General features: G+C 40.0%; 2 protein-coding genes across 2 annotated transcripts in view; both read right to left on the bottom strand.

Moving 5' to 3' along the window:
* Nucleotides 1-5,840: 5,840 nt before the first annotated feature.
* Nucleotides 5,841-6,821, bottom strand: LOC134650947 (inositol monophosphatase 1). The gene has a single exon (XM_063505903.1). The coding sequence runs from the start codon at nt 6,670-6,672 to the stop codon at nt 5,842-5,844; it is 831 nt and encodes a 276-aa protein (XP_063361973.1). The 5' UTR covers nt 6,673-6,821; the 3' UTR covers nt 5,841.
* Nucleotides 6,822-10,013: 3,192 nt separating this feature from the next.
* LOC134650983 (myosin heavy chain, non-muscle) overlaps nt 10,014-23,610 on the bottom strand; it is a 95,020-nt gene continuing 81,423 nt past the window's right edge. Inside the window, exons 22-28 of the mRNA XM_063505950.1 lie at nt 20,376-20,546; nt 19,063-19,317; nt 18,227-18,346; nt 17,307-17,456; nt 15,960-16,142; nt 15,314-15,477; nt 10,014-10,209 (exon numbers count right to left, since the gene is read on the bottom strand). Coding sequence (XP_063362020.1) covers nt 10,071-10,209; nt 15,314-15,477; nt 15,960-16,142; nt 17,307-17,456; nt 18,227-18,346; nt 19,063-19,317; nt 20,376-20,546 — 1,182 coding nt within the window. The 3' untranslated portion in view covers nt 10,014-10,070. The remainder of the gene's footprint in view (nt 10,210-15,313; nt 15,478-15,959; nt 16,143-17,306; nt 17,457-18,226; nt 18,347-19,062; nt 19,318-20,375; nt 20,547-23,610) is intronic.

Below are 23,610 nucleotides of genomic sequence, written 5' to 3'. Positions count from 1 at the left end.
CCAGTTGCAGCTCGTCCAGCTGACTCAGTGCGTTATGATAATATTGGGCATTTCATGAGCACCAAATCTGAGGGTCGCTGTATGTATTGCAACAAAAAAACAGTTGTATACTGTATAAAGTGCAATGTCAGATTATGCTTCGTTACAGGAAAAAACCCCTGAAATTGTCAACTACATTTTCACACAAAATAATGTATATATTTGAATTTTGAAGTTTATTTTTAATTTCTAATTATTTTTTTATTTCTTTGGCAATGTCCGTCTCGGCGGACATCTCCATTTGTCTATTATATTCCAGGAATTTGGCAGAGTCCGGTGTAGCGGACATAGTTTTTCTCGGGATCTGGAAAATCTAGATTTTTATTTTTATTTTTTGGAAGCTTCTGAAGGTACAATTATTCAATTTTATTAGCAAAATATATAAATTTCTGTTATCAAAGTCTCTGCCAAATTAAGGGTTAAATAGACATGAACTTACTGACGCAACGAACTATTTATTTCTAAATCACTGTATAAAGTGTATAGTTCATATAGGTAATTTGAATTTTAAAGTTATTAAAAGGACTAGAGGATAATGAATGAAAACAAACTGAAACAACTTCAGACTATGAAAGGAAATTTAAATTATTTTTGAATGGACGTCATGACAATGACTAAATTGGGTTAGAATGACTAATAACTAAACCATATTGGGAATGGGACTGAAACATGACTGACTGATAGACAACTAACTTTAACTTCATCAAAATGACTGAAAGTAGCATAATGGCAAACTTATAGTGATTAAATAAAATGACTGACCGACAAATTAATATCGAAGGTGACCGATTATGACAATAAGCAGGTACATGACTCAACTTACAATGGAAACTGACCCTTCGTACGGTAAACTTATTATAATGACGAATGACTAAGACTAGTTAGTCCTAGGACTAGACTTAGGTAGCTGGTAGAATGACTAAAAATTTTAACAAATTGTGACTAAATAATGCGACGGACAACATCACTGATTGATTGAACATAAGAAGTACCTATTGCCTATTGAAGACCTGACGGAAACAAGACAACTCGTCGACTGTAACGACAAGTATTATTTGACAATTAGACATAAGCTGACTGACGCGGCTCACAACCAAAAACTGATAATTCTTCTTCTTTTTCGAGTAGAGAGAACACTAACTGTCCCTGATACTAGACATAACTGATTTTGACTAACTGACATTGACTGTAACTAATACTGACATTAACTGACGGTAATCGCCAAATTGCCACTGGCTGCAACTGACACTGATTGACACTTTTACTGACTATAACTAAATAAAACTGATTTTTTACTGCATTGTATGCAGACTAGCTGAAATTGACATTGACTGACACTAACTGACCGATTAAGTGTAACTAAGTTGACTACCGCTATAACTAGTAATGGTTATATCTGACATAGACTAACTGCCATTGACAGCAACTGATATTGATTGATACAGACTGTCAACTGACTGCTAGCGACTTTGACTAACTACAACTGACCGTCATCGTGACTGACTTTGACAAACTGGCGCTATAACCGGATACTACCGACTTATAATATCAATGGCGAATATTGACTAACTGACATTGAACGTTACTGACGACACGACTGACACGGCCTGCATGACTGCTAGCTAATTTTACTTACTACAACTGAGCGTCACTGATTTTGACTAACTGATATTGAAAGTTATTGGTATATTAACATAATTAACTGACATGGACTGACTGACTGCTATTGAAACTACTTAACTATAACTGAGCATCACTGATTGTGACAAACTGCGGCTATAACCGAATGTAACTGACTTATCTGCTGTGGATAACGACTAACTGACATTGACTGACGACTGACTGTTAGGTCACCTGACTAACTATAATTGACGGTAACTATTAATTTTGACAAACTTCTGCTGCGGATACCGACAAACTGACATTAAAAGTTACTTATGACTGACTGCTTGTTAATCGGACCAACCTGACAACTCAACTGACCGTCACTAATTTTGACTAACTGACACAGATACCTATTATTAATCAACTGACACAGATTTTAGTCAACTGATACTGACTGAAACCGATTCTGACCGATTCTAACTGACATTGACTGTAAGGGGTCATCCATTAATTACGTCACACGTTTAGGGGGAGGGAGGGGGTCAATAAAATGTGACATGTTGTGACATGGGGGAGGGGGGGGAGTCACAAACATTGTGATGTCACTTTAACTTCATCAGTAGGTACCTAACCGAAAATTAATTTATATTTTTTTACGTAATTTTTTTGACGTAATTAATGGATGATCCCTAACTGAAACTGACTAATGGTAACCGACAAATTGCCACTGACTGCAACTTATACTGGCTATAACCGAGTGAAACCATTTCGACTGCATCAGATACCGGCTAACTAACACTGATTAACTACAGGTGAATAGTAGACCGTATTACTTACTATAAGCGACAAACTTAACAGCAAAGCAAAGAGCACCGACTAACTGATATTGACAGTAAATAGAGTCTGGCTAATGAAAGTTGACCCTGAGATTTATTTAAAACTTTTTATATGGCAACTTTTTTTCCTATCAAATAAGCTGTCAGTTTCAAGCTGTCATTTAATTTCATAGTAATTTTATTGCCAGGTGCGGTTTTATTGAAATTCCCGCGTTATCTCAGGCTCAACTTTCATTAGCCAGACTCTACCACTGACTAACTGTCATTGACTGTAACTGACTTTGACTGACATTTGATTACAACTTCTGACCTGACACTGACTATAACTACTTAAGTAATAAACTTGAAATTAATTAAATTCACTGGTCAAGAGATATACATACCAACAATAACTAAGTTGACTGACTGTAACAGATACCTACTGACAATATATTATACAATCATTCACTGACCGTGGCACTTAGTGTGGCAGTTACTGACTGACTAGAAATGATACAGACAATTTACATGAAATAACTGATAACGACACTCACTATAACTAATTTTGACATTGTCAAGAATTGATACTGGCAACACTGATTCTGCGTGACTGAAGCTTTGGATTCCTCCGAAAACGGTGCCGTCTTATTACGGCCGCTATATAGCGTTGACTGACGTCACTAGAACGTTGTCTATGTAAACAAGATGGCGCGGTTTCCTAGACGGCGTTACGTTACGTTGATTGTCAACGTAAAGCTTTGGATTCCTCCGAAAACGGTGCCGTCATATGACGGCCGTCATATAGCGGCAGCAAAAGACGGCCGTCTTTACGGTGGCGACATGTGGAAAGTACCACGGCGTCATAACACACCGTCATCCACCAAGATCAAAGCGGCAAATTTGAAAAATGTAGGCGCGATGGGATAACGTCCCATAGAAAATTTGAATTTCGCGCCTTTTCCTACTGACAAGATTTGCTTGATCATCTATAATTTACTTGGAGGATGAAATATCATCAGAAGAGGAAAATAATTGTAGTACGGAATCACTTATTCAAATCTCGTGTCATTTATTCCAAAATGGCGTCACCGCTATCTAATAAAACGTTCACGAAACTATCGACACCGTCATGACGGCCGTCATCTTACGTTACGTTGGCAATCAACGTAACGTAACGCCGTCTAGGAAACCGCGCCATCTTGTTTACATAGACAACGTTCTAGTGACGTCAGTCAACGCTATATAGCGGCCGTAATATGACGGCACCGTTTTCGGAGGAATCCAAAGCTTAACGTAAGATGACGGCCGTCATGACCTTGTCGATAGTTTCGTGAACGTTTTATTAGATAGCGGTGACGCCATTTTGAATAAATGACACGAGATTTGAATAAATGATTCCGTACTACGATTATTTTCCTCTTCTGATGATATTTCATCCTCCAAATAAATTATAGATGATCAAGCAAATCTTGTCAGTAGGAAAAGGCGCGAAATTCAAATTTTCTATGGGACGTTATCCCATCGCGCCTACATTTTTCAAATTTGCCGCTTTGACCTTGGTGGATGACGGTGTGTTATGACGTCGTGGTACTTTCCACATGTCGCCACCGTAAAGACGGCCGTCTTTTGCGGCCGCTATATGACGACTATATGACGAATCCGAATTTTCGGAGGAATCCAAAGCTTGACTGACTGACTATCTTTAACTGTGACCGCCTGTTAATGACAGGTACCTACCAGTACCTATCTACTGACTGAATAATTTGATTGAACGTGAATTGAGATTATTAATAGCGATATTTAAATATAGGAGATAGTAGAAAATACTGACATTGTAAAATACAGACAATATGATGACGTTTTAAACTTCAAAATACACAGCTCGCACTGACTTATATTTATTTATATTACGTGACTGACTGACTGATGATCTATATTTATGCAAGTGAACTTAGGGTCCATTATTCTATATCCAGATATTTAAGGAATTATTCCTATGAATAACAGTTTAACTTTATATGGACACGGAATAACGGCCCTTAACCACCCTTAACAGAATGAGAGCGATCTATGTATGACAATTATTTTAAATTAGTTCATAAGACAATGTTGGTTAAGTATAAATATGAGGGTTGACAAGATCCATTTTAAGGAAAATCCATTCATAGTTGTTCTAAACTTTTCTATTTAACTGACAAAATATAGGATTGATTCAAATATAGAATGTAAGCATTCATCAGTGTGGTCAGCATTTATTAACTCTTAACATTTTTATTTTTTAATTTTAGCAAGTTTATCGATTGATGTAGGTATCTAATGCTGACTGTACCAATATTTAAAAAGAGCAACGAATTTATTAACATTTAATCACAATGATGAAGAATCTCACTATAGTTACGTAATTAATGTACTTAATAAGATGATAAAATGTAATGTTTTGATTTTGATAATGAGACTAACCACCGATGGTTATATAAGGGCATCTACATAACTTGTAAACAGTTTGTTATCAATTTATCACAGATATGAATATTGTTTTACGTAAACTAATAAAGAATAGAACAATGTTGATTATTTCTCATTATAAATGTGTGTTTTGAACATCAATAAAGTTTGTAAATTAATTGAAAATTCTATAAGGTGTTTTTTTTTTGTATATCAAGTTGAAATAATTTATTCTAGTTTTGTAGTGAATAAAACATTATATGACATGACATCATTTTATTACCTACTTCACAACAGAAAATACATTTTTGTATGCTAATAATAGTTATAATTTTAAATAAATTAAAATTCATAACAATCAGATAATTTAAGGTAGACAACCTACCCTTTAATAATACAAGTCATTTCTTACAAAAAATAAAATGAGTAAATGCCTTAAAATATCAAGATTCTTGGTCTTAAATCATTATGTGTATTATAAAATGGTCTTATTCATTTGGTATGATTTGTGTTCATTACATGTACCTATTATCAGATTCACTATTAAATAGTGATCTAAATAAATAATATTCTAAATTCTAATATTAAGTACAGTGAATTCTAGAACAGACTAGTCACATCAACCATCAACCATAGAATAATAATTCATAGTGGGTACATTGCTCATAAATATGGTGCCTCTAAATAATTTCTACACAAAAATGCATGTATAATAAACTGCATTATTTACTTAATGTAAAGTGGCTGAATACATATTGTATGAAAAAGCTACATAATTGCTATATTACAGCAAAAACATTGGAGTTGTTGTTCCAGAGGAAATTTCATGGTCCTTCATACAGAACAATGAACTTTAAGTAGGTACTTTAAATTAACTGAACAACTGACGCACACAACTAAGCATCAATAATAAGGCTCACATCACATCCATATATATTTAATCTCTCTCAGGATAAAATTGGCACAAATTTTTGGCCATTTCTTGTGCCAGCTCTTCAGTGCTTGCACACAAGACCCTACGAGATAGAACATCAAAAGGCCCTCCCGCGGGATCAATACAGACGCCACCTGCTTCACGGACTATAATGTCACCCGCAGCTATATCCCAGGCATGAATACCAAACTCAAAGTTAAGATCAGCCCCTCCCAGTGCCACCATGCACATATTCAAGGCAGCAGAACCCAAGGTTCTAATGCCATGGGCCTTAGTAATTATCATTTTAAAGTTCTCAAAAAGAACTTTCTGTCTTTCAGGGTCCCGGCTTGTACCAGCCTCTGTCATGATCAAGGCTTTACTCAACTCCTTAATTTGAGACACATGTATCTGTCGGCCGTTATAAAACGCACCTTTACCTTTCTTTGCTGTGAACAACTGCTCCAGGATAGGATTGTATACAATACCAGCTACTGCCTCCTTGTTGATAAGAAGTCCCAAAGAGATGCAGCTGTGTGGAAAACCGTGGACAAAATTCATAGTTCCGTCGACGGGATCTATCACCCATGTGGGCGCATCAGTTAGCTCGCATTTAGCGCCATCAGACACCGCTTCCTCGCCGATAAACTTATGATCGGGATATAATTTTGAAATCCCTCCCACCAAAGTTTCTTCTACCTTTCTATCTATTTCTGTTACTAAATCGATATCACACGACTTGAATACGAAGTCCTTGCATCCAGTAATATGATCTTTTATAAGGTTTCCGCAAGTTTTCACCAAAGACAGCGCCGACTCGAAGTATTCGTCGACTGACACAGACTGATCTGCCATCGTGCGAATGTGCCCGCGGAACGGTTTGAAAACGAACCGTACAGCAACACCCAGTACTTGTTTAGAACAAGTTAATTTAATGATACTATTAGACAAATAAATTTTGATTACTTTTGTAAAACACCAGTCTGAATAATATTTCCACTATCGCCAGTTGACCGTGCAGTTGACATTGACGTGACTGACAGCAGTGACAGCTCAAGTTGACAGCTGTGACCTTCAAATTATTATTTTTAAGTTGCGTTCCAAAACACGCACCAGTTACTAGTGGATAAGATAGAGTCCGTCTAAGCTAAAGTCTGGCTAATGAAAGCTGGTCAACCAAATCTTGTCTGTAAAAAAAGGCGCGAAATTCAAATTTTCTATGGGACGATATCCCTTCGCGACTACATTTTTCAAATTTGCCGCATTTTTCTACTGTCAAGATCTGGTTGACCAAGTATATATACCCGACCATGCGCGCATGCGAAAGATTCCAAAAATAAACCACGAGCGTAGCGAATTGTTCGTGAAATGGAATCTTGAGCGTTGAGAGTGCTAAACTAACTTTGACACAGAGTGCATTATTTTTTTCAATATACGCATGCGAAAACAAATACTAACTAGTTGGTCAAACCAAATTTTCAGTAAATAAGAACAAAAAAAATACACTTATCCTTTTCTTTTGGGTGCTAGTACTATTGTAAGACAAAGATAGTATGATTCTCTCTGTCCAAGTTTGAAATGAGACAGTCCTGTGACAATGTGACAACAAATAAATTGTATGCAGGGGCAACAGGTTGAGGGAAATGCGTCGGACAAAAAATAAAACCAGTGATTAAAAATCATGAAAAATTGTTTAATTGGCATACCAACTGATAACTTGTTACAACCTATGGCCAATTTTACAATTATCTATAATTGTTAATAATTAAATATAATATTTATGTAAAATATGTTTATGCTTCAATGGTTTACTTACATTTAAATTTTATATTATTATTCAGAAAAAGAAACTATATAATTACGACTTCGGTAAATAGTCATATAAAATGCTCGCAAAGTTACATCGGGTATATCAAAATGTCTCGCGTAGGAGAATGTTAACCATATAAAAACCTAAGGCCACAATTTATTACTATGTGTCTTATCTAAGTCTAGAGTAACGCAAGCCGTGTCGACGCCTGGCAACTTTGCCCGCATGCCAAGAGCGGTGTATTTACAAATCCAAGGAGTACAAGGTATAGTTAAAATCTGTTAAAACACCCACGAGGCGTGGCGGCAGCGGTAGAATTTGTACTGTATATAAAACTGTATAAATGTATAAAAACTGTAGCAATTATCGTTGTATTGGGGCAGTTATTTATTACAATAAGTCATCAGACAGTTCAACAATAACTTGATAAATCACAGAATAGTGATTATTGGCTATTTTTGGACTGACTGCTAGTTCCCCGCCACCACGCCACACACCGAAAGCTTACATGTTCATACTTAACTACTAGGTATCATTAAATTTGTATGGCAACTAAGCGGTCAGTGACAACCACTGATATTATTTACATGTACAAGCAACCGTCTGAGCGCGGTTGAGCGTTGTCGAACATCGAACATTGTCGAACGTCGAACATTGTCGAACGTCGAACATTGTCGAACGTCGAACATTGTCGAACGTCGAACATTGTCGAACACGTCAAAAATGACACGCGCCCAGTTTGGAAGCAAAAGTGAACCAGATAGCGGCTTTTGGGGGACTCGATATTGTCGCAACAGTCTTCATTACTCAGTCGCTTTAATCAAATAAACCAATCACTATGAAGTACTTTTGCCACTATTAATAATACTTTTTTTTCTTTTTTTTTAATTTCATCACAATATCACCCAATGAGTAATTTCAACATTTTACCCGCTAGACTAGGTCAAAGGTAAAATAGCAAACTCTCCATTGTCAGGAATGTTCCGTTATTAATACTGGACAGTGAATGCTCCAATTTATAAAAATGCTATTATATATGATGGCGTTAAATGCATAAAACAACATTTAAAGGTGCATCCATATCGGAGTTGCTTAAATAACAAAATAACTAACACATCGACTTTTATCGTATCGCGAAACACGTCTTCTGTCTCTTTTGCAGTGTAGTAAACAAAAAAAGATGTATAATAGTCGTATAAAAACAAATCGGATACGGGCGCATCTAAGTCGCAATTTTATTTAACAACAGACATGCAAAATGTTTCTATTTCATTAGGACAATTCATTTTCAGGCGATACGATTATGGTTTGGGGTGTACAGTAATATACATAATTATTACAAGCTGACGACGCGGACCTAACTCGGTACTAACTTAGCAACACGGCCTCAAAACAATATAACATTATACGTACTTACTATTGGAAACAAACATAATGTAAGACAATTTTAACACAATTTTAAACGTAATGTATAAATATCAAAATACTAATTTGCTGTAAGATTAACCACTATACGAACTTCACTGCTGCTGTAAAAATCACAAATTAGCTCTTCGAATTCGAAATGAACAAGAAAATTAAGAATTTCAGGCGTGATACAGACATGATCATTTTAATAAAATATAACAATGAAAATAAAAACGCATTTTTAGAAACAGTAATACAAAATAGTGTTGAAACATTTGTATCACCCTGTTCAATAAGTACTGGTAACCCGGGGTGACTTTGAAATGCAGGTGCGACTTCGATATTTCAGTTTTTCAGCCGTAACATATATTTATTCGGAATTTTTAGTAAACAAGTATCTATGTATTTAACTTGTTACACGAACAGTTCGTGAAAATAATGAATAATGCTAATTTAGTGGCAGTTAAACTATCAAAGTATCCCCAAAATTTTCTAGTCACCCCGTTTTACCGTACATAACTTCTAGGCCTCTACCATCTTTGCAATAACTTCTTGCTTAAATATATCATGTAGCCAGACGCAATGATAAATAGCAAGCATTCCTTAGCGATTAAGAGGCGATATTGTCAAATTTACATAGGTACTAAAACTAGATAATATTAGATGTGAATGAGATTTGATTGTTAAGAAATAGTGAAGGTCGGTATTGCTACATAATCAACGTTACAGTCAAAAATAGAAATAGTTTCTCATGTAAATCAACTGTACATAAGAAAATAATCTTGTCACGAGGCTAGCCCCAACAAGCTGATCAAACACGCAGGCTTTTGCCTGAATCCTATAGTCTGTCAAGCCATTTCAATAGAAAAAAGTGGCAAATTTAAAAACTCGAAGGTTTATCGTTCTATAAAAATTTGTATTTCGCGCCTTTTTCTACTGACAAAGTTGTTAGACCGACTACAAATAGATTAGTTGCCAGCTGTGAGGTTATTTGAGAATGTCCTACATGTGTTGAGCCGTGTTGCTAGGACGCGGTCTACTCGACGCTGTTGGTGGTGTCGTTCACGTCGTCGAAGGACTCGTCTCCGGACCCGCCGCCGGGCGCCAGCGAGGACCGCTTGATGCGCGACGACGAGGACCCGCTCGAGAGCCCGATGGGACCGCCGCCTTGCCGCCTGCAACATACAGATTATAACTACTATTCTGAACTTGGCTCCATAATAAATAGCAAACTTGACTATAACGGCGAAAATCGATGTTCGTCAATTGCGGGCATTTTCCTCTGTCACTCTAATTACGTCTTAATGAGAGTATAAGAGAAAGATCCGCGCGATTTGCGAAATGCGGTTTTCACGGTAGACCCCCAGATCTGGCGAATGTGTCATTCGCAGCTCTTTCGCGAACCGGTTTTCATTTTTCAAAAGGCATGCGAGCAGTTAGCAATACTTTCGCGAATGACGAATTCGCTACATCTGGACGCATTTGTAGATAAATTATGCGTTGGAAAATGGCGTTGTTTTTGGCGTAGGAAAGGAAAGCGACAGATATGTAAGACATTTGCGAGATTTGGCGCTATAGTTAGTTACAGAGATATAAATGTTGGCCTTCTTTCTGTACTTCTAAAATTAACTGGGTTATTATTAATAACATATATCAAGATTATTATTTTATTTATTTTTTACTTGCAATTTTATTAAATAGTGTAAAAGCTACTAGATAAAATACTTATGGGAAGTTACTTTAAATACCTTAACTCCAATATTAAAATGAAGTGTCAAATCGCCATCATGTAGATTTGACTGTATGACAAAGAGATCAAACCCAAACAACACAATGACATGAGTTTTGCCCACGAAGAGATCATGGAAGGACGACACAACAAACATTCTTTTTAGATGCTAAATGATGACAAAGTTGATGTATTTTTATTATCGGAGTAACAAAGAACCTTGCAAATATAATGATTAATGACAAGAATAAAGAGGCACTTGTATTCTACTGCATTGAATTCAAATATAAACAGTATCTAGAACACTGTTTAATTAAGATGCGTCCAGGCGGTCAAGCATGAGTTGCGTTCTCGCGTGCGACTCCAATGACTCCATACATTTGTCGCGACTTCAAGAATGAACTCGCGCGCGAAAACGTAACTCATGCTAGACCGCCAGATCGGACAAATGCGCCGCAATGTGCCTGTTCGCGAAAGGCTCGCTTCGCGCGAGCGAATCGCGAATGTCACAATATCGGCGCATTTGAAAGATCTGAATATACCGTTACAAATCCTCACCATATTTGAAAGGATTTTATTACCACTGATTTTATAGATGCTGTTTATTGCGAGTACAGGCGCCCATCTCTTTCTAACCGATGAGTTTGAAAGAAACATATACGTAAACGTAACACTAGTACTCGTGTATGTGAAAATGATCGTTGTTTTCAATTACCGTAGGTTGTTATTGAAACATATGCGTAAGCTTAGACATAGAACATTATGCTGCGTCGACAATATTGTATGGCAAAACAAAAGACTTACAATGGCGATTAAATTACGACTTCATAGGCTGTATGGTCAGCTTAAAATTTAGTATCATTTTGACTAGAAATTGAAAAAAAATTGGTGACAAATATGGTCCTACTTCCCTAAAGGGCAAACTTCTATTCGCATTGTGCAAAGACATCAAAAGATTTAAATTTAATTTGAACTAAGGAGAAGGCGGCGGACGTGAAACTTATAACAATTCGTCATCATATTTCTCACTGTTTTGCCAATTATTGCGACCAGCACAAGCCGTGGTTAACCGCGTGGCAAGCTGTAATCACCATAGTATTGCCAAGTCTTACTGTAAAGTTACCGCATCCTAGTCCGAGTGCGACTCGTCGCGCGATGGTCTATACACAACACACGACATTATACACATGTGTAAACTAAGGACCTCTAATGCAAATAAGTTTTTGGCAAATATTTCATTTTTGGTACAAGCTTTTTCGCCGACTGTACTTTTCTTACGACAAACAACTAATACTCATCGAGACAATTCTAAAAACCCCAAACACAATTAGGTTGCGTTGTTTCATCTCAGAGTTCCTATGGCCACCTTCTGTCTCCATCATAAGATCAGCTCGATGGTACCATAATTTCATTGTCACCCGACTTACACATACAGGATGCCCAGTAATTAATGGATAACCATCTAACCACCAACAGGGCACCTTAGGCTGGTCCAGAAAATGCACTTATAGGTCTAGTAAAAGTTTCGTGGTTTTCGAGATAATCGCATTTTTCTAAATTTGAAGTATGGTGCTAAAGTGTATTTTTTTATTCCGTAGACTGAAATGACAGTTAATTGTATGAACATGAAATGTCATTTCATACTATTAACTGTCATTTCAGTCTACCGAATAAAAAAATAGCTATTAAAAAAGACAGAAAAGTTCAATTATCTCGAAAACCATGAAACTTTTACTAGACCTATAAGTGCATTTTCTGGACCAGCCTAAGGTGCCCTGTCGGCGGTTAGAAGGTTATCCATTAATTACTGGGCACCCTGTATATGCAAATTAACAGCTTCATTGGAAGTCGGAAAGTGGGTCAAATTTAGCTTGCAAAATTTGACCCGTACAAACATAACACCAGTCATATTTACATAGGTACATTGCAAGTTAAATAAAAGCTTGTAAAAAGGATAGGTGCGTCCAGATTTGCCGAATGCGGCATTCGCAAACCAATTGTGAAATTATTTGCTCGCGTTCCGCGAACGGCTAGCCACGGTCGCTAGATCTGGACGCACCTTATAAATATCGTTTAAAATTCTCTATACAAGAAATGCATTTGATTAACATTTTTTGCAATTTCTAAGTTAATAGTAATAGATATTCCTGCAACATAATGTTAAGACGATAAAAAACACATACAAATATATTACTAAACAATATACTATTATTTATAACCCAGGTGGCAAACGGTAGTTTTGAGTTATTTGAATTACCTATCATTGCAATGTTCTTTTGTGTCTTTTCACTAAACAATTAAAGTTACGAGTTATTGTGCCACATATTACTTGAGAAAAAAAAATGGAATTAATAAAACAAAATATTAGTGCCATTGACTTCACAACCCACAGTAGTAGACAAAAAGAAAATTAAAAATAAGCTGAGAAATTAAAGATATTGCATAAATCAACCAAGAAGGGAAAAGGGACAACACCAAAGTGCATGAGGTAAACTAAAGAAATTATTGCGATCCTCGGTCACCGCGTCCCTATTTACACTTGTGCCTAGGCACAGCGTGCGTTAGATAGCCTCATACGGCTGCAGCCACTGTCCAAGAGGAAAGCTATCCGGTGGCGAATGCACTAGTCCCAAAACGCACTATTAGTCAATACACTCTAATTTCGAAAGCCCCTCTTCTCATAAGAAACTAGGCCCAAAATACCATATTTCCAAAAAGGCTCATTCTCGATTTACACGAGAACCATTGAGAACTAGTCCCAAAATACACCTTTCCCAAAATACCCCAAATTGTGTTCACCTGTGCGTGGCGTAATACTTTATTCTCATAATGCGTAGGTCTCAAAACACTCTAGTTCCAAAATACCCTATTTTTTTGGAATGTCTCTTTGTGACTGCTTTCAGCCGTAATCATTACCCGTTTGATGCCTAAAATTTTTTTTTCAAAAATAGGATTTATTTAATTATTATTTTGAGCTATACAGGGTGTAATCGTTAAGTGTTGCTCGGCGATAGTTCCGTAAATATAGCAGATATCAGAAAATTTCAAATTGATATCGAAAGTGCATATAGTGAAAGTGAAGGGCAATATACACACGAGTGTTTTAATGCCTGTGTTGATAAAGCAGTGTATGGAACTATCATAATTAGGTGGGCGAGAAACTACCCTCATTTATGGCATTAAATAATTAAATAATGCCATAAATGAGGGTAGTTTCTCGCCCACCTAATTATGATAGTTCCATACACTGCTTTATCAACACAGGCATTAAAACACTCGTGTGTATATTGCCCTTCACTTTCACTATATGCACTTTCGATATCAATTTGAAATTTTCTGATATCTGCTATATTTACGGAACTATCGCCGAGCAACACTTAACGATTACACCCTGTATAGCTCAAAATAATAATTAAATACGTAAATCCTATTTTTGAAAAAAATATTTTAGGCATCAAACGGGTAATGATTACGGCTGAAAGCAGTCACAAAGAGACATTCCAAAAAAATAGGGTATTTTGGAACTAGAGTGTTTTGAGACCTACGCATTATGAGAATAAAGTATTACGCCACGCACAGGTGAACACAATTTGGGGTATTTTGGGAAAGGTGTATTTTGGGACTAGTTCTCAATGGTTCTCGTGTAAATCGAGAATGAGCCTTTTTGGAAATATGGTATTTTGGGCCTAGTTTCTTATGAGAAGAGGGGCTTTCGAAATTAGAGTGTATTGACTAATAGTGCGTTTTGGGACTAGTGCATTCGCCACCGGATAGGAGGAAAGAATGAGCGCTCGTGGTGGCCAACTTTACGGAGGGTCAACTGTTACGTACGGAGCGCGAGCGGGGCCCAAACGCTAAAAGGCGTTCTTGTTAACACATTCAGTACCGAAAACCCGACTATCGGGTATATTATGATCTCGTTCCCAGGCCCGACGACCCGACAGTCGGGATCGTGGTACTACAGCTTTATATGACGAAATTTTTGTGGCCTGGCGCGGATGTCTTGTTTAGCTGGGTGGCAATGAATGTGTTAAACAAACTTATCGAGCAGCCCGAGTCTTAGGACGGAGTGCTGGTTGCATAGAGTTCTTTCCCGCTTCCTGCCACGCCGCTCCGCTGGGCAAGTAGGATCGCAAAGGCAGAAAAACTTCGGTCATTCAGCTGCTGTCCAAGATTTTGACGCAAGAAATAGACAGATCATCAGACCGTGTGCCAGGCCAGGCGAGACAGAGAGGGATGCACTCACCGCAGCTTGTTGCGCAGGTTGTTGCACTCGCGCGTGAGCGTCTCGTGCGTCTCGAGTATGTCCTCGAGCTCGCGCTGCGCCTTGCGCTTGCCGTCCTCCTCGCTGGACGTGTTCCGTCTCGTGTGGCTACAGACAGAGAGGGATGCACTCACCGCAGCTTGTTGCGCAGGTTGTTGCACTCGCGCGTGAGCGTCTCGTGCGTCTCGAGTATGTTCTCGAGCTCGCGCTGCGCCTTGCGCTTGCCGTCCTTCTCGCTGGACGTGTTCCGTCTCGTGTGGCTACAGACAGAGAGGGATGCACTCACCGCAGCTTGTTGCGCAGGTTGTTGCACTCGCGCGTGAGCGTCTCGTGCGTCTCGAGTATGTCCTCGAGCTCGCGCTGCGCCTTGCGCTTGCCGACCTTCTCGCGTTGGACCTCCTCTTCCGCCTCGTCTAGCTGGCGTTTGAGCGCTTTTACGCGATTGTTCATCTGTAAAAACACATAAGTACATTGTTTAAGGAACACGACGCGATTTCCTACGTTGGATTTTTGTTGAACACAAAAATCTGCCATATTAGTTTCAATTCTATTTCGAGTTGTATCCATGGATGTATACATGGCGGATAGAGCTATTCGACCAAAAATGTGGTCGAAAAATTACACAGAATCGCCTTACATCTCGATTAAGGATATCTTCTTGACCGGCTTTGACTCGTCTCTCTACTAACTACTAACTAACTGTGTACACTTGTGGTTATACCTCAATAGACGGGTCCACACAGAACGAGCCGCCTCTCGAGGAAATTGCCGCACGAGACAGAATCGGTCTGTGTAGACGTGCCTTGGCCGCATTGCCTTGGGCGAGGCACGTCTCTACCGGCCGAGCTGCTTCGCGCAGCAATTTCCTGGCAACGCGGTTCGTTCTTTGTGGACCGGCCCAATAACCAAAGACTGTCAGGTGTGACAGTAACCTTCTCGATCTGCTCCTTGTACTGGTCGGCGTGGCGGCGCTCCTCGTCCAGCTGCAGCGCCAGCTCCTTCATCTTCTTGTCGAGCTTGCGCGACGCCTTCTGTTGCGCGAGGCGCTCGCGCGACTCGGCCTCCAACTGCTCCTCCAAGTTGGCCACCTTCAGCTCCAGCGAGGTGATCACGCCCTGGAAACACATATGATTATAACAATAAAAAGCGGCCAAGTGCGAGTCGGACTCGCCCATGAAGGGTTCCGTATTTAGGCGATTTATGACGTATTAAAAAAAACTACTTACTAGATCTCGTTCAAACCAATTTTCGGTGGAAGTTTACATGGTAATGTACATCATATATTTTTTTTAGTTTTATCATTCTCTTATTTTAGAAGTTACAGGGGGGGGGACACACATTTTACCACTTTGGAAGTGTCTCTCGCGCAAACTATTCAGTTTAGAAAAAAATGATATTAGAAACCTCAATATCATTTTTGAAGACCTATCCATAGATATCCCACACGTATGGGTTTGACGAAAAAAAATTTTTTGAGTTTCAGTTCGAAGTATGGGGAACCCCAAAAATTTATTGTTTTTTTCTATTTTTGTGTGAAAATCTTAATGCGGTTCACAGAATACATCTACTTACCAAGTTTCAACAGTATAGTTCTTATAGTTTCGGAGAAAAGTGGCTGTGACATACGGACGGACAGACAGACGGACAGACGGACAGACGGACAGACGGACAGACAGACAGACAGACAGACAGACAGACATGACGAATCTATAAGGGTTCCGTTTTTTGCCATTTGGCTACGGAACCCTAAAAACCATGGTTATAATAAGTGTAAGGCCTGAGTGGACGCTCGAGTTGGGCGTGCAGCGGGGCGGGCGTGCGGCGTGCATGTTAAACAAATGCAAGCGTATAGGAGCGGCCTTAGTGCACGCTGCTTAAATCACTTGTGAGCCCGACGCCACGCTGCACGCCCCGCCGAACGCTCCGCTTCGAGCGTCCACTCAGGCCTTACACAAAGTGTTACATAAACATTTGGTACATGGTCGCCCTGCAAGGGCGTAGCACTGTCTTAAAAACTAGTTTAACCCTTTAACCGCCAGAGTCTGATATATAAGACATTACATATCCAGCTCATTTCGCCACAGTCTGATAAATAAGACAAAGATCTGATTTGGTTTTTACAGCACATTTATAACTCCCGTAACTATGCCAACCTTACTCTGCGTGGTACAATTACTGTCGGTGGCGACACGAGCACGCTCGATCAAAAATTGCTGGCGCTTAAAAGGTTAAAACTAAAAAGTTTATTTATACAAAACAAATATGTTATTTACAAATACCTTGGTCTTGGTCCTCTGTGCAGTCTCCAGCTCGGCCAGCTTGGCCTTGAGCTCCTTGTTCTGCCGCTCCAGCACCAGCTTGCCGCTCTCCAGCTTCTGCGTGGCGGACTTCTCTGTGCCCAGCTCCATGGTGATTTGATCGATTTGGTTCTAAAACAACGGAAACATTGATGAGTGCGATTGTTATTTGAGTATTGAAATTGCTTTGATCTGTCGAAGTTTGTGAAAAGAAAACCAAAACCTCTTATAACCCGAAGATCTTTTTATAAACGCGGGAGGACTTTACAGCAGAAGTATTTAACACTAGACTTATATCGACCGGGACATATCCCGGTTCATAAACCGTGATTACCTTTCGTATTGTTTTTGATAAATATAACGGGAATGAATATCGGGAGCTCGAAAACAATACAAAAGGTAATCACGGTTCATATCCCGGTCGATATAAGTCTAGTGAAACTAACCGTGAATCATTCAAAACTATTTAACACTACTCAGACGCATCATGACATTCATGACTTATCGGCGTGGAATCGACGCAGATTACTTCTGCTGATTGGCGTAGCGACGCGGGGGCAGAACGGAACCCCGCATCAGCACCAATCCGGTTGCAGTACTGATCGCATCGATTCCTGAGCGCTCATTTAGACTGTGCGAAAACACGCATGCGAGTTTCATTACACTGCCTTATTTGATCGGTCGGCTGAATTATTGTAACCTCAATGGTCCGCAATGTAACTAAAATCTCATGTGAGTTCGCGCGTCTAAATGAGTCGTCGTCTAAGGAATCGGAATATTTTCGATCACCTTGTGAAAGTTTGACAGTGGTAACTTGCCTGATAAACCTGCCGCTCGTCAACCTTATTGCAAAGACATAAGGTCCACCGATGGTCAGTTAAGAGTGGTTAAGACAGTCTCACCTGTGCCTTCCTAAGACGGTCGTTGAGTATTTCGTTGTTGGACTGTTCCTCGTCCAGATCCTCTTCAAGGGCCGCTATCCGCGCTTCCAGACGTTTCTTCTCGTCTACTAGAAGTGTACTCTGAAAAATTTTTACAAATATTAAATTATATGACCTTCTTTGTTTTTTCTGCCTAATATGTGTATGTATACCAATAATTGTAAATTTAGATGTATGCGTCATGTGTAAATGTGTACCCAATGTGTGTATACCAACATGGTAGGGTTTGAAGGATTAGATTATATAAGCTACAAGAACTGGAAACTGTTATGTAACCTAAACTCAACACACAATAAATATTTCATTTCATTTCATTAAGGTACAAGTAGGTGTTAAGTTTTTATCGAGTTAATGTAGAGAAAACGTGTAAGTAGTTTCAAGAGTTAGTTTGTTCCATAAATACGAAAGTGACTGGTGTTTTCAAATATTGATTCATTAGACCGATTGCATTAAATAAAAATCTCTTCACATTAATCGAGGTAATACAAAGCAGACATGCCATCTTTTACTGCCCAAGCAAGATTGAAACGCTAGATGTATCTACACTTTGGGCCAAAAGTTCGGAAACAAAACTTCATGTTGCCATAATGAAGGGCCATAATAAATAAATAAAAACGTCTAATTCGGGTACGCAAGCACAAACATTGGAACAATGATTTCGTAATTCGTAAGGATAGGTGTCATAACTTTTGGCCAGAGACGTGAGCGAGGTTACGTTCAGTTTCCGCTAAACGGCCCCTGCCAACTCTTCAGTATGTTGTAAACCCTCGGCCTCGAGCGCCTAGACTGAAACATACCTTGCTGGCGGTGTTGTTGAGCTCGTCCTGCAGGTCGTCCCGCTCGGCCTCGGCCTGCCGCCTCGCCCGCTCGGCGCCGGCGAGCTCCTCGGCGTGCTGCAGCGCCTCGGCCTCGAGCGCCTTGACGCGGCGCTCGGCCTCGCGCGCCCCCGCGCACGCCTCCTCCTTGCCAGCGCGGGCCTCCTCGGCCTCGCGGACGGCCTCCTTCAGTTGCTGCTGGAGCTTCTTCAGTTGCTTCGTGGCGTCTTCTTTCACCTGTATAGCAATTGAATAAATCACTTCTGGAAATAAATTGTGGATCATTTTAGGTAGCGTTCTACGACAGATTATATCGGTAGGTCTGACTTTAGCTCCTAAATTACCAGCCAACGAAATCCGACATCTACACTGTCGATGCGATACCATTTTTACAATATTAAACAAACTGCGGCATCTTGCGAAACCTTATATAGCCTTGTTCCTTTTGTTACTCTTATATCTATCGTTGTCTGAGTACCCACAACACAAGCCTTCTTGAGCTTACTGTGGGGCTTAGTCAATTTGTGTAAAAATGTCCTATAATATTATATATCATACTCGTTCAGAAGAACAAATATCTTACTGTTCAAATCCATTCCGAGTCATCAGCCGGCGTAGATGGCGAGACATGTACGCCATACGGTAACTAGATTGTCAAACATTTCCATAGATTACAAAATGGTGTGCAACATAATCTAGTTCACCTGCCAAAGCTACAAAAAATACGTGTCTCCGTATATACAAGGTGTTACACCAGCCACTGATTTTGAATTTTGGCTGGCTGATGTTGATATCTTGTATGAGTGTCCATTTTTTTTTCGTGATGACGAGGTTGGTCCCATAGTAAAAGTTACTCAGTATGACCTGTACAACGTGTACCCTACCCACTTTCAGTGGCTGATGTAACACCTTGTATATGTTGTTGGCCAAGTGCAGCGCCTGTTCTGCATCTTTAAGCTCGCTTTCGAGTTCCTCATAGCGAGGGCAGCAAGTTGTTGCTTGCACTCCTCCTCCAGCTCGGCCTCCAAGTCGCGGAGTTGCTTCACGATGCCGCGTCGCTTCTCTTTACGTTTCAAACAACACTACAAATTACTTAGTCTATCCACCTAAATAGTACCTATTCCGTTCGATGTAATTTAAACCATGTTCAATTGGAACAGAGTCGCTTTTGCTTTGTTTCGTTCAATTTTCAAACAACGCAAAATCAACTCTATTTCCTACAGTTTAGGTTCAAATTTCAGTGGCAAGTTTTGGATGTTTCGTTTGTATGGATAGGCTTTAGAAGGCTACGTTACCTTGTTGGCCAAGTGTAGCGCTTGCTCTGCGTCCTTGAGCTCGCCTTCGAGTTTCTTCCTCATGGCGAGGGCGGCGGCTCGTTGTTTGCGCTCCTCCTCCAGCTCGGCCTCCAAGTCGCGGAGCTGCTTCACGATGCCGCGTCGCTTCTCCTCGCCTTGCTCTTCTTTGGCCTGAAATTGGTGGTACAGAGTTAGGATTTTCACTTTGAAGTATTCAGTTGACTTACACATGTGAGAGGTTTCAGGATAGACTTCAGAATAAAACACAGGAATAGCAGTATAGCGTGTACTGGTCGGTTACAGACTGACTTGCTTAACTAGTTTTAAAACTACCCTTTAATTTAAACACTACATCCCTCCACCAATAGTTGTAAAACTATCCATACAACTAATAAATAATAACAAATAATAAGTAAAACACTGAGGCGTCTTTTTGTATTAATAATCGGGGTTTGGATTCCTTGTGCTCCTTAATGGAAATCGTCGTACAAAAACATCTGGTTCAATCGGCTCGTCGTCATATACTCCGGGGGGTGTAATAGAAGAAGGTGGTACTTCCGGGACAGCCGTGGTACCCTGAAGTCGCGGCGATGATGTTTGTGAGACGACACTCGAAAATGAGCAATCGGACATGTCGGCATCGTCGTCCTCTTCCCCGGCAGCCGCAGGCGACGGCGCCGGCGGCGGCGGCGGCGGCGCTGCGGTTTCAGAGGGCGCCTCCTCTCTCGGCTCACTGGTTTGCAGAACGGGCACATCGCCATCGTAGCCGTCGTCTTCCAAAGCCTTGTTGCCCTTGTACATAAGCAACTGATCAACATGCTTTTTAGCTGTTACTTGAAGGCTTTTTATATAAACATTGAACATTGACGAGCCGATGGTACTTAAAATTGTTCCTTCTAACCACGTATGTTTTGTGCCATTTTTAAAATATGATTTTACGAGTACACAGTCTCCGATATTAAATTTAATTTGCCTCTTTCCATCGTAATATTTACGCTGTGAGATCTGTTTTTGGAGCACATTTTTATCAGCCGAGGATTCTGACGGACTGACGTCGGGTGCGTCGTCGGGCGTCGGCACGAGCGTATCGAAACGACAGCGCAGCGACCGACCTAGCATCAGTTCGGCGGGAGAGTGTCCGGTCGTACCGTGGACAGAGTTTCGGTACTCAAAAAGAAAATAATTAATTTTATTATAAAAATCGACCTTCGATAGATTTTGTGCCAAGATTGTTTTTAAACCTTTTTTTATGAACCTTACGCTATTTTCCGCGAGACCATTAGACGCGGGATGGTAAGGCGCAATTGTTACGTGCTTTATGTTATTACTTTTGCAAAAGTCCTCAAATGCCGCCGAAGTAAAATTGGTAGCATTATCTGTTACTAACGTTCTAACTAAACCGAATCTAGCGAACATATCGCATAGTTTCGCTATAACGCTCGCCGAGTCAGTACTCGACATAAAATAAACCTCCACCCATTTGGAGTGCGCATCCACCGCTACGAGCACCCGGTGGCCTGCCAGCTCCGCCATGTCGAGGTGCAGGCGCTGCCAGCGCGCGCGCGGCCGCGGCCACACCGTGAGCGGTGCGCGCGGTGGCGCAGCGCGGATCGATGAACAAATAGTGCAAGAACCTATCTTTTCCTCAATCTGTTTATCAATATTTGGCCACCACATATATTTACGCGCGTTGCTTTTTGTCTTAACCACACCAAAATGTGAATTATGCAGTTCATTCAATAAACGTTCCCTATAGATAACGGGTATTATGATTTTATGACCTCTCATTATACAACCTTTTTCTAAAGATAACTGCAAACGGCAATTAAAATACGGCTTAAGGTCGCTATCCACTACTTTCCTAGGCCAACCTTGCAAAATATATTTTGATATTATGCTCAACACGGGATCATTAAGAGTTTCTTTTTGTACATTTTCCACCGAAATAGGATGAATGTCGTGATACATGAAATTAATAAATAACGCTTCATCCTGCACTAAATTATCCTCATTAGCAACCAGTTGCGAATCTTTTATTGCGCGCGATAAGAAATCTGCCACGTTATCTGCGCTCTTAATGTACTCGATCTTAAAATTGTACGCCGATAAAAACAGAGCATATCGTTGTAATCGATTAGCCGCGAACTCCGGGACGCCTTTCTTGCTGCCAAAAATCGAAATTAAAGGCTTATGGTCAGTCCTTAAAATGAAAGGCTCCGGTCTACCGTACAAGTAATGGTGGAATTTTTTAATTCCAAAAATTATAGCAACCGCTTCTTTTTGAATTTGAGCATAATTTTGCTCACTCTTAGATAATGACCGAGATGCGTAGGCCACGACGCGCTCGATGCCATCCGCTTGCGTTTGAGCCAATAAGGCTGCCAGACCCTTGGGGCCCGCGTCCACAGTGACAATCGTTGGCAAATCGGGGTCATAGTGAGCCAATACCTTATCAGACGCAAGCTCCTTTTTGATAGCTTCGAAAGCGTCGTTTTGGGCCTCGCCCCACTGCCATTTGCAGTCTTTTTTTAATAACAAATTTAATGGATTTAACATACTGGCCGCATCAGGAATAAACGTCCTATAATAATTTAGCATACCTAGAAAAGATTTTAATTCCGTCACGTTCCTAGGTCGTTGACATTCTAGAACAGCATTTACCTTCTTTTTAGACTTGTGCAACCCATTTTTGTCAATAACAAATCCTAAATACTCTACGGAATCCTTAAAAAATTCACATTTTTCCTGTTTTACACGTAACCCGGCATCCTTTAGTCTATTCAAAACTTGTTCCAACCTAGCCACATGAGATTCCCTATTTGGCGCGGTAATTAATAAATCGTCTAAAAATATACACGTGCCCTCAATGCCAGCTAACAGTTTATCCATGCACTGCTGAAAAATGCATGGAGCGTTGGATAGGCCAAAAACTAAACGGGTATACCGGAATAACCCCTTATGGGTATTTATACAGGTCAAATTCCGCGACGGTTCGTCTAGAACCAGCTGATTGTAAGCTCTGGATAGGTCTAATTTGGAAAACTCCACCCCGCCATGCAATTTAGAAAACAAATCTTCTATTCGCGGTAACGGATAATTGTCAATAAATAAAATATTGTTTAAGGTTACTGAGTAATCTCCGCAGATACGAATATTACCATCCGAACGCAACACGGGGACAATTGGCGTAGCTATATCGGAATGTTCGACTTTCTCCAAAATGCCTAAATCTAGT

The sequence above is a fragment of the Cydia amplana genome, chromosome 9, assembly GCF_948474715.1.
Source record: "Cydia amplana chromosome 9, ilCydAmpl1.1, whole genome shotgun sequence".
In the NCBI taxonomy this organism is placed as follows: Eukaryota; Metazoa; Arthropoda; class Insecta; order Lepidoptera; family Tortricidae; genus Cydia; species Cydia amplana.
This window is presented reverse-complemented; position numbering and strand designations above follow the sequence as displayed.

Coding starts and splice junctions, on each gene's coding strand:
- LOC134650947 (XM_063505903.1), bottom strand. CDS start 6,672: ATGGCAGATCAGTCTGTGTCAGTCGACGAATACTTCGAGTCGGCGCTG.